At 37.0% G+C, this 12,401-nt stretch overlaps 1 protein-coding gene across 3 annotated transcripts in view; it reads left to right on the plus strand.

Annotated features, from left to right (window-relative positions):
• The window catches only part of LOC106870142 (probable E3 SUMO-protein ligase RNF212), a 30,052-nt gene extending 19,623 nt beyond the window's left edge, over positions 1-10,429 (plus strand). For 2 of the 3 annotated variants that reach the window (XM_014916135.2, XM_014916134.2), the window contains exons 10-15: positions 677-740; positions 3,299-3,338; positions 4,690-4,764; positions 5,899-5,968; positions 7,022-7,094; positions 10,287-10,429. In XM_014916135.2, the coding sequence (XP_014771621.1) occupies positions 677-740; positions 3,299-3,338; positions 4,690-4,764; positions 5,899-5,968; positions 7,022-7,094; positions 10,287-10,290 (326 nt within the window). In that variant the 3' untranslated portion in view covers positions 10,291-10,429. The remainder of the gene's footprint in view (positions 1-676; positions 741-3,298; positions 3,339-4,689; positions 4,765-5,898; positions 5,969-7,021; positions 7,095-10,286) is intronic. The other variant, XM_052966511.1, reaches the window with a different exon arrangement.
• Positions 10,430-12,401: the final 1,972 nt, after the last annotated feature.

Here is a 12,401-nt window from a genome sequence, read left to right on the forward strand (position 1 = left end):
GGCACATAAAAGACACCATTTCGAGCGTAGCCGTTTTCGTGCGGGTGACACGTAAAAGCACCCACTACACTCTCTGAGTGGTTGGCGTTAGGAAGGGCATCCAGCTGTAGAAACTCTGCCAAATCAGACTGGAGCCTGGTGTTGCCATCCGGTTTCACCAGTCCTCAGTCAAATCGTCCAACCCATGCTAGCATGGAAAGCGGACGTTAAACGATGATGATGATGATGATGACATTGACATTGGGAAACAAACTGTGGGTGTTGAAATATAGCTGATTTATAGCTGATTGAATTAACCACAGAACATACTGGGTTATCATTCTCTTGAAAGTTGAAGTCAATCTTGATACAATTTCAACTCAAGATGTAAAGAAGGGAAGCTAAATGCTACAAACTAAATACTAACATCCTACCAGTTTTGCTAATCTGGCAACTGATGATCAATAATTGTTTCTAATTTAAGCATAAAACCAGCCAGCAGTTTTGAGAGGGGGAGGGCCTCATTGATACCAGTACTTGATCGGTGCTTTATTTTATTGACATTGGGCAGGATTTGAGCTCGAATAGCCTGATCAATTAGGCATGTATAAGGCAGGACAAAAATTTTTATTACTGTTTCTATATTGAAACATAAATATTGTTTGATTTTAAACTGTTGTTTTTGTTTTTAAAATAGCTTCACCTTCATTATCTCCACGGGAGAATATGTCCATGTATTCAAGAACCACTCCAAATCAGCAGTGAGTACATTTTATCATGTGTACATAACCACATCTGATATTCAAAACTTAGAGACTTTTCTACTTCATAACCTACATAGGATGGAACTCTTAATTTTGACATGTTCTTGTTAAATATTTATCACTAGTTGCAATACTTAAGAAAAATTTACTTCATTAATTTCACCACTGTAGTAGCCAATTTACATATACAAATCTGCATTTGTCTATACATATATACATACATGTATATAGGTGTATCTGTAAGTGTATATGTACGTTCTTCCTTCTCTAGCCTACATGTTTATTTTCTGTTGGGATCTCTACACCGTTGTTTGACCTGTTAAAAATAGTACACACTAACACTCCAAACATTCTCCTTGATCTGTTTCACACTTCCTAACCCATCCTCTACCAGAACAAACTTATCTCTGCATCTATCAGATCATCCAAATGCTGGTTATTGCGACTATTCATCACACATTTGCATTCTACACTAGTGGTTCTCAACCATTTTTTTTTGTCTATGGACCCCTTTTGACTACTATTTGTTCTGGTGGACCTCAATGTTTAAAAACTATTTTTATAGATACATCATTTAGCATCTACTTTTCTTGCTGGCATGGGTTAGACGGTTTGACTGGAACTGATAAGCTGGAGAATTGTACCAAGTTCTAATCTGATTTGGCATGGTTTCTACAGTTGGATGCCCTTCCTAATGCCAACCACTCTAAGAGTGTGATGGATGCTTTTTACATGCCACCAGCATGGATGCTTTTATGTGCCACCAACATAGACACCAGTTATTTGACACCAGCCGTGACTACAATTTCACTTGGCTTGATGAATCTTCTCAAGCACAGCATATTGCCAAAGGTCCTGATCATGTCATCACCTCCATGAGGTCCAATATTTAAAGACCATGCTTCACCACCATGCTTCTTTCAAAATTCCTATTTCATTTTTCGTATGTTCACTTGTATAGGTTTGTAATAGGACTTTCTGAGAAAACATGTTTCAGTTGCCAGAAACATGTTAAAATGTATAAAAACCTTAGAGAAAGAGACCTAGCTGTCTCTTGCAATAAATACATCCAAAACAAAATCTTTTTCGTGGATTCTTAAAATACTACTGCAAATCCCCAATTTACTAGTTTGTCTGCGCAGACCCCCAAAAATCTTATATGGACCCCAGTTGAGAACCACTTCACTACACTATACTCACCAACTCCCAGGTCCTGTGGCATTTTAAGTCAGCTGACTGGTCACATTTCTGCCAGTTCTAGGTCAACTGGCCCTGACAGTGTATATTCTTTCTCTTGACCCATCTGAAACAATAAAACTTTTTATGGTACACATCATTTTTTTTTTTCTTCATCTCAGAAACACATTCCCTATTCAATACAGATTCACTTTATATAGTAACTGTCCCTTTTTTAAATTGCCTGTATGACTCTTTTGTTACCATATTCCTGTTGGAATACACTATCTTTGTTTCAGTTAACTTTGAAAATAATGAAGAATACAGTAAAATAACTTTGTAATTATTATATTTGGAATATAAGTTAAATGGAAATTTTGATAGAATAAAGGCAACAATGTAATGGAAAGTGCAAGGAATATTAATGCAATATATGGGGATCGGACAATAAGTGCAAGCCAGTGACAATGGTGATTCCAGAAATTCTGAGCCAGAAACAACAGCCTAGATGATGAGCCTCGTCCTGGAAGATCTGTAGAGCTCAATGAGGACATCCTGAAAACCCTGGTGGAACAAAATCCCATTGTAACTGATGAGGAACTAACAGAGAATGTTAGATTTGATCTTTCAACCATTCATTGACACCTGTGTGCCATTAGAGAAGTCAGCAAATTGGGTTAATGAGTTCCTCACAAACTTTCCAAGTCTAATCGTGTGTAGAGAGTGAATGTGTGCTCTTTTTTGCTGTCACATCTCACCAATGAACCATTTTTGGATTGAATAGTGACTGTGATGAGGAATGGGTTCTCTATAAAAATGTCAAGTGCCGAAGACAGTGGGTAGGGAAAGGAGAAACAGATTAGAAGTTTTGAATTGTGACAAAGCATAATTTTCATTTAGTATTAATTGAAATTAAAGGTGAGTATAAAGAGTAGGATCCCTCTCAACTGCATTTATTATTATATTCTATTATTTATGTTACATTTAATTCCATTATTTATATTATTTATATTGGCTTCAAATTTTAGCACAAGACCAGCAGGTTTGGGGAAGGGACTAAGTCAGTTAAATGAACCCCACTGTTTAGTTGGTATTTGCTTTATCGACCCCCATAGGCAAAGTTGATTCTGGTGGAATTTGAACTCAGAACGTAAAGGTAGATGAAATGTTACTAAACATTTTGCCTGACATGCTAATGATTCTCCCAGCTCACTGCCTTAATTTCATTATTTATATTGCATCTATTCTTGTAAATTTATGTATGTTTACACCAACACATACCTCAATATAAATATAAATTACCCCTGTGATAAAATTAACAAATTCGTATGACTATTTTACTAAATTGCACTAAGATTTTATTATTTTTCTTCCAATAGATCACTTCTACCAGATGTCAGAATCTCACAGTCAAATATGGTGATTTTTTTTTTTTTTTTTACTTACTTCCTATTTGCAGACATGAATGTAATTAGAATATAATTATCTTTGAAAAGTTGTTGATTCTATTTCTTTTATGAAAAGCAATCATAAACTTTACAGCTCCATATCAACCAATCCCTACATTTAGTTAAAAGCAATCCAAAAGATTATACTTTCACTACTCAACTATAGGAATAGTCATCTCACTTCTCATGAAAGTTGCTCTCAATAAACTTGCTTCTCTTATTTTGTTGAGATCCTTGGAAAGCTAAGTTGGCTTAAGTGAAGATTTGAATTCAGAATTAAGAGGCAGTAAATAAACTTGGATAATATTTCAGGAATGAAAAAAAAAAAAAGGAAATACAAAAACAAAAAGCAGTCTAATGTTTTTACTTTCAGACTTATCCTACATCCAAATATTTTACGTTTTAATTTTTGGATGTTAAATGATGGTGGTGTTGGTTGTGGCAGTGGTAGTGGTGGGGATTTGTACAAGCTTTAGCAATTATCAAGATTATAATTTTCCAAACTGTTAACTTTATCTATAGGAATGGTTGTGTGGTAAGAAGCTTGCTTCCCGACCACATGATTCCAGGTTCAGTCCCTCTGCGTGACATCTCACACAAGTGTCTTCTACTATAGTCTTGGGCTGACCAAAGCCTTGTGAGTGGATTTAGTAGATGGAAACTAAAAGAAACCCGTTATATATATATGTATATATATATATATATATATATGTGTGTGTGTGTGTGTGTGTGTGTGTGTGTGTGTATGTGTCTTTGTGTCTGTATTTGTCCCCCACCACTGCTTGACAATTGGTGTTGGTGTGTTTACATCCTTGTAACTTGGCAGTTCAGCAAAAGTGACTGATTGAATAAATACCAGGCTTTAAAAAAAAATAAGCCCTGTGGTTGATTTGTTCATCTTAAAGACCTTTCAATGTGGTGCCCCAGCATGGCCACAGTGAAATGACTGAAATAAGTAAAAGATAAAAGATATAGACACTGTTTTGTTCAGTTTGACTTCTGATCTTAATCAGGTGTTTTATTCCTGGATGTGGCTATGATCCAAAACTATATTCAAACTAGGAACCTTTATTTCTAAACTAAAGGTAGCAATGTATGTATCTTATACCTTATTGTCCAGTTACTTAGTGGATAAGCATATTACTACCTTTAGTTAGGAAATAAAGGATTCTTAGTTCAAATCTTGTCCATGACTATGTACAAATCCATGAATAATAGATGAAATCTTGTTTATAAATATTATAAATATACACTCTAAAGATGAGTTTGATAACATTTCATCTTAGATATTTACCTTTTTGCAACTGTCTTATGATTTTCAGGTGTTTAACAGTAACAGCCTAGGAATACCAATGTCCTTCCGTACTCCACCATCTCAAAGTACATCTTCAGAAATGGTTGGTATTGTTTTATTGATTTTGTTATACACACGTGCGTGCGTATAAATTATTAGTTGTCCTTAGGGCTAACTGAAAAAAAATGCACACTCTAAAAAAAATAAAACAGTTATATTTTTATATTGTTGAGCAGTATATTTCTAGTTATAGCATATAACTTGGTTAGAATGTTACTAATGGTTCCATGCTGACTATTGCACTTGGCAATAGACAACTCCTCAAACCAGTATTTTGAAGCCTAATTTAGCCTTTAGCACACTGCATTTTCTCTAGAATTGTTTACTGCCCTGTTAATACATGGGAGTAAACTCATATGATGATATGATGCACCTTCAGTGTGCTAAAGGTTAAGTCAATCTCTTAAAATCTGTATCTTTCATGTTCTGATTACTACATTTCTGCTGCACAGCTTAGTGACTGTTATTAGGTTTGTAGTCTCTGAAGATGATCAGGTTATCAGCTTTACACTTTGTGAGTCCTGAGGTAGCTTATTAAGCCAATTTTTATATGAAATCTATGGTTACATTGGAGGAACAGAATAGGGAAGTCAGGAACCAGTTGGACACTTACTTTCTGTGCAGTCCTCCTCTCTTTAACTTCTCTGGTCATATCTGATTCTGAGTGTTTTACTCCAAAGTACACAGCACTATGTCACAGTGAGTGATCTTGAGCAAGATATTTACCAGTAGACTGTTCTATGTTACACTTTTTCAAGATTGTTTTGAGCATGCCTTTGTAACTCTTCTTTGGTTCACCACACAACTGAAAGTCAACTGCTCGTTCACCAAAGATCTGTTTGGGGAGTCTGGAGTTAAGATATGCTATATATCTACTCCACCACAGCTGGAATTTGCTTTTTCTCTGATATCCTAAAACCTCAATAATTGCTTCCATTTTCCTACTTTTGTCCCTATATAAATATATTTCACACAATCTATCTCTTTTTAATTCTTGGCATCCCTTATGTTACGATAACGAAAAATTCAGATAAGCAAACCTCTGACTTTTCTTCCCTCTTCCAAATATCCTCCATTCATTCAGTCATAACTAACATATTTAACAATCACTAAACACTGGAACCTGTCAAATGTCTGGTACATGAGACACTCTTCTATTTGTGTATTTCTATTTCAGGGAGGAAATTATTTCCCTCCAATGCCAAGTAGAGTTTCCATTCGAACACCTCCATCTCAGGGCCGAATTGGTAAGTTACTTTCAAATTGTTTAATGAAACACAAACTCATAAAACAAAGTAGTTAGTGAAGAATATTTTATTCCATAAATGTTTGGCACATTTGTTACTATAAACTTGCAAGATAGACGACTGTGCTGGTATGGTCATGTGGTGAGAATGGATGAGGATAGCTGTGTGAAGAAGTTTCACATCCTAGCAGTTGAGGGAACCTGTAGAAGAGGTAGATCCAGGAAGACCCGGGATGAGGTGGTGAGGCATGACCTTAGAACATTAGGCCTCACCAAGGCAATGACTAGTGATCAAGACCTCTGGAAATATGCTGTGCTTGAGAAGACCCGGCAAGCCAAGTAACCAGCCCACTTATGCGTACCTTTCCTTCATTGGACACTAAACTTAATATTTTGAAGGTAGTTAGCCTTGGCCTCAGAACAACGAAGCAGTAAAGCATGTCAGTATAAAGAATTGTGGCAAGTGAAATTGAAATCAAATTCTATGACAGCACCGCATGACTGGCACCTGTGCCAGTGGAGCGCTAAGAGCACCATCTGAGCATGATCGTTGCCAGGGTTGCTAACTGGCTCCTGTGCCCGTGGCACCTAAAAAGCACCGTTCAAGCGTGATTGTTACTAGCGTCGCCTTACTGGCACTTGTGCCAGTGGCATGTGGAAACAAACATTCAAGCGAGATCGTTACCAGTGCCGCTGGACTGGCTCCTGTGCAGGTGGCACGTAAAAAACACTATTTGAGCATGGCCATTGCCAGTACCACCTAACTGGCCCTCGTGCCGGTGGCACATAAAAGCACCCACTACACTCTCGGAGTGGTTGGCGTTAGGAAGGGCATCCAGCTGTAGAAACACTGCCAGATCAGATTGGAGCCTGGTGCAACCATCTGGCTCACCAGTCCTCAGTCAAACCGTCCAACTCATGCCAGCATGGAAAGCGGACGTTAAATGACGATGATGATGATGATGATGATGAATCATCTTTTTTTTTTTAATTTTGTTTGTAGCTGCAACAGTGTTATAATATGAGTCAACTAATATTTTACTATATTTTCCAGATAGTCCTCATGCTCCAGTAGTGAGCATGAGTCCATCATCAGCTGTGTTGGAATTATCAAAGAAGTTTACTAGGTAATTGAATTCATCTGCTCATTTTAAACAATAATATAATACTATTAGCACTTATTTCACTTACAAGAGATTCATTAGATCCACATATACCTTATTTCCAACTATATTAAATTTTATCTGGATTTGTTTAGGGGAGGTGTGGATCTGCTGATTTTCACATTTTCTTGGTTCTTTTCGGTATTTTCTTCACTTTACAATCACCACTACCACTACCACCCTCATGACCATTAGCACCTCTCAATATTAAGAATTTGAATTCATTCGATTTATCTGTACTCTAAGGTGACTGTATAATCCTATGTTCAATCTCAGAGAACATTGACAATGAGAATATGAAAACTGGATTGTAGCTGGGTCTCAGGATCGTTACTGCCAGCCTGCTTCCCTCCATCAGTGTCTATAATGGTCATTATCTATATTGATTTTTATTTACATCTGTCTATGACCATAAATTATTGGTGTGGGGGCAGGAGTGTAGTCAGTTGAATCAATCTCAGTTTAAAACCAACACTTATTTATTGATTCCAGAAAGCTGAAAAACATTTGCAGAATCCCAAATTCTACAGCATTTTAAATATTAGAATAACTTTTTTTTTTTTTTTGATTTGGTGGCAGAGCTCCAAAGTAATCAGCTTGATACCCTAAGTATCTTTTTCTCTATTTTGGTCAATCTGATATTAATTTTATCAATCATAGGCAAATATTTAGGCTAAATTAACTGAGGCAGAATTTAAAGCAGAGAACCACAGACCCAAATTTGTCATCAGCATCTATTAATTCTCCTTAAACTAATTCTGTCTCTGCTAAATTACAGTTCCATAAAATTTGGATTCTTTTCTAAATATGATTTCACTTGTACTTTACATATAACTTTGATAATGCAATTAGGATTCTTTTAGAGTAGAGCCAGAAGATACTCAAATATTGAAGACAGATGGCTTAGCAGTTACGCATTGTGTGAGCTGATATGGTAGCCTCTATCTAGTTGTTTGATGAACTAGAAATAGACGCTAACTCTCCTTTGAATCACTCCCTACTGTGTTTAAAAAGGAAGGTTAAATTAGGTAATCTGGTCTTAGACTCACTATATTTTTTGGAATTCTCTCTCTTGCTATGTTTTTTGTGCAGTAATCAACTTGCAGCTGCTTAAGAGGAACATCACCTGTACCGATCTCACCCACCTTGGAGGACTATGGACTCCACTCCTTTCTTTAGATCAAACAGTTTAAAAAATAAATCTGGAATGAAAAGAAGATAGCCACAATTAGAATACCTTTGATCACTGGTCTTCTAGACTAGAGCTGACTTGGGGATAAATAGCAAGAATTACATATTGAATGCAAGGGTAATCTGTACAGATTTAACAATTGACAATTCTTTATACTGACATGCTTTACTGCTTCCTTGTTCTGAGGTCAAGGCTAACTACCTTCAAAATATTAATTGACAACATAATCTACAGATTCAGGTGTGAAGCAGCAGCATTCTCACTTTTACTTTTGGATGAGATGTTGGAAAAGGAAGAACTTTACTAATGCTTCTCTTTTTTCCTTATTTCTTATTGTATTACATATGTAAAAGGTTGATAGTTGCAATAGAGACATTAGTCTCTCTCTATCACCTTTCAACAAAATTATATATTAAGAAACAGTAGAACAATTAATAACATAATAAAAATAAGTTTTATTTTTGGTGATGCTTGGTTTTACAAATCCTGTGTCATTCAGCTTAGCAGCCGCTGGTTGACTTATAATCAGCATTGGAAGGTTAAGGGCTCCGTTGATGCATGCCAGAGGAGAAAATAGCTGTCGCTTCGAAGGCATCGTGTTAAAGAGAGTTAGAAAACGAAAGTAGCTCTTTAAGTACTGGTTTTACTACGCATGCGCACTCGAGGGGCTTCCGGGAAGGCAAGTCCCTTGTGCATGTGTAGATTGTACTTCCTCAATGGCGGCCATAATTTCGCGCCACTACACATAGTTATTAAAGTATATTAAGATGCATCACTATATGTTTCGACATGCCTTCATAACATGTTGGATACTATGTGTTATGTTGCACTTGTTAAATACAACTTGACACATCACTGCAATGTGTTATGACATACAAGTACAGTGTGTTATAACATACTACTGGTATGTTATAACATACTACTGGTATGTTATAACATACTACTGGTGTGTTATTACATATTACTAGAATGTGTAATGACATATCACTATAATGTATTATTACTTGCTACTACAGTGTATTCACTTATGACTTACAACTACAATGTGGTATGATTTTCCACTAATATATGTTATGACGTATCATTACAATATGGACATATACAGTTTGTTATGACATACACTATTACAATACACTAGTGAGGCCTGCATAATTTCCACAGAATGATAAAAATTGAGAGGATCTATTTAAGATAGAAAGGATTATTTGCATTTTTAAATATTCATAACTTTGCTTTCATTAAATATACTTGATGTTTGTCTACATTCATTTGCTTATATCTCTTTTGGTGTTGTCTTTTTTCTCTTTTTATTATATCTTCTCACTGTTCCTCTCTGATCCTTGCTCTATATATGTGCACCCTTTCTTCGGCAGCTTGCAACTATGTTTCTTGTGAATCCATAGTTTGGGCTAAATTAGCTCTTATAAACAAATATCAATTTTTTTAAGCAAGCAGATGATAACTGTTTGCACTTATGTGCATACGTTTAACAATGGTCCCTATAACTGCTTCCCCTGTTCCTCTCTCTCTATCTACCTTTCTTAAATCTCACTACCAGAGCATCACCCTCTCCTATATATTATATCCGCAACATATCTCTTTCTCTTCACCTTTCCCTTCTGCTAACATCTTAACCACATAATAAGTATTCCTTCCCCCACCCCACCACACGTTAACACTTCTCTCTTCCTCTTTTTCTCTCGTTTTTTACCTCTACCTTCAGCTGACCATGTGACCGTTTGGCCTAGGTGTACTAATATTAATCACATTTCTCTACTTCTTCCTCTCTTCTTTCTTCACTCTCCCTCCCTCTCTCTCTCACTCTTACTCCACCTACACCTTTCTAACTAACTAAAGTGTAATGGGCGAATGAACTAGCAGATTATTATATAGATTATGATAACGGTAATGATGGAGATACTGTTCTACAAATGTTACAGTAAACTTAATTTTTTTACTTCCAGATAAAAGTTCGTCCTTCTATCAGTAAACCAGAAATACAAGTCCAAAGAATTTTATATTTCAGACAGCTTTTTCTGTGTTTCCCGGTTAAATTTTGTAATTTTTACAGTTATATTCCTTTTCTAGAGATTTATTTTTAAATCACAATAAAAATTTCAGAAAAGATTTTTGTTCTGTCATCATTCTATTTGTGCTGTAAGAAAAATTTCAAGACAGCCAAGGTAAAAAAAAAAGACTAAATAAAATGAATCCTTATTCTAGAATGATATAAACTTAAAGATGTCAACATTTTTAAGACTGGTTATTATTAATAAGATTATAATTTTAGGACTATTAGCTTCATTTCCAGAAATGAAATATTTTTTTAATATTTACATCTGTTACACTTTGATCTCTTTTCATCATCAGTGGATGCATAGTGAAGTATTATCCATTATCCATTTTTTCCGCATGCTGGTTCTGCCTATTCTCCTCTACAGCGCTGAGACCTGAACCAACCTCAAACAGCACCTGAACAAGCTCGAAATGCAGTGTCTTTGTCAGATCCTTAATGTCTTTCTATGTGACTGAATCTCAAGCAACAACATCCAGGAATAATGCCAGCAGTAGCCAACCATTGAAGACCAAGTCCAGCAGTGAAAGGCTACAGTGGTTTGGCCACATCTGCTGGATGAGCACTGGAAGACTACCATACCAACTTCTTGGTGGCAGCAGTTCTTGCACTGGAGAATCCAGTGCAGCACATGAAAGAAAACATTAGTAAAATAAATTGAAGAAGACCTGAAGTCACAGTGCTTTGACCATGCGAATGCCAAGGCCATTGCCATGGATCAGAAAGTGAGGAATAACATCATCACCAGACGAAGACAGGTGGTGTAAACAACAAATGGATGTATTAGTTTAACGCTCGGGAATAGAGAAAGTCTGACGTTTCGAGCTACACTCTTCAACTGAAAGGAACACAGAAAGAAATAAGGAGAGAAACAAGGAGAAAAAAAATATAAATGTAGTGGTCAGCGATCTATCATGGCGAATGCCGGACAGAAAGTTCACACAGGAGAGCTAAGAAAAAGGGGAGATAACAAAGGGAAAAGAAGTGGTGAACCCAAGACGAGAAGCTGTGTGTGTGTGATATAAAGAAAAAGATGTACTTCACTCACATCCTCGTTTGTTCTTATTCTTACTCCCATTCTTTTTCTGCTCTTTTTTAAAAAGACAAACACACTTTACCTATTATTAACTGTTTCTTATATGTATTAGTCCTCCCAACCTCTTAGACCCTCTGAAGAAGCCTAGAGGCACATTCATCATCTACGCATTATCTACCCATCCCTACAGAACACTGAAGAGATGAAGATATGGAGGATTTCATTGCCTCTTGGCACAAACGGCCGTAAGGAACTAGCACTTACTGACAATTTGCTCATTTCTGTACTACTAATACATGTGTATGTATTCATCTGATACACCCAGGGAGAAAAACTAGAGGTAGTTGATAGCTGCCGCTATCTGGGCGACCAAGTTAGTAGTGGGGGTGGGTGCGCTGAAAGTGTAGCTGCTAGAATAAGAATAGCCTGGGCAAAGTTCAGAGAGCTCTTACCTCTGCTGGCGACAAAGGGACTCTCACTCAGAGTAAAAGGCAGACTGTATGATGCATGTGTACAAACAGCCATGCTACATGGCAGGGAAACATGGGCTGTGACTGCTGAGGACATGCGTAAGCTCGCAAGGAATGAAGCCAATATTCTCCGATGGATGAGTAATGTCAGTGTGCATACCCAACAGTGTGTAAGTATCTTGAGAAAAAAGTTGAACATAAGAAGCATCAGTTGTGGTGTGCAAGAGAGACAATTGCACTGGTATGGACATGTGGTGAGAATGGATGAGGATAGTTGTGTGAAAAAGTGCCATACCCTAGCAGTTGAGGGAACCCGTGGAAGAGGTAGGCCCAGGAAGACCTGGGCTGAGGTGGTGAGGCAAGACCTTCTAACATTGGGCCTCACCGAGGCGATGACTTCTGACCGAGACCTTTGGAAATATGCTGTGCATGAGAAGACCCGGCAAGCCAAGTGAGACCTAAATCCAAGGCCTCTGCCAGGGGTGTAGCCAGCCCACTT

The sequence above is a fragment of the Octopus bimaculoides genome, chromosome 3 (assembly GCF_001194135.2).
Source record: "Octopus bimaculoides isolate UCB-OBI-ISO-001 chromosome 3, ASM119413v2, whole genome shotgun sequence".
NCBI classification, from domain to species: Eukaryota; Metazoa; Mollusca; class Cephalopoda; order Octopoda; family Octopodidae; genus Octopus; species Octopus bimaculoides.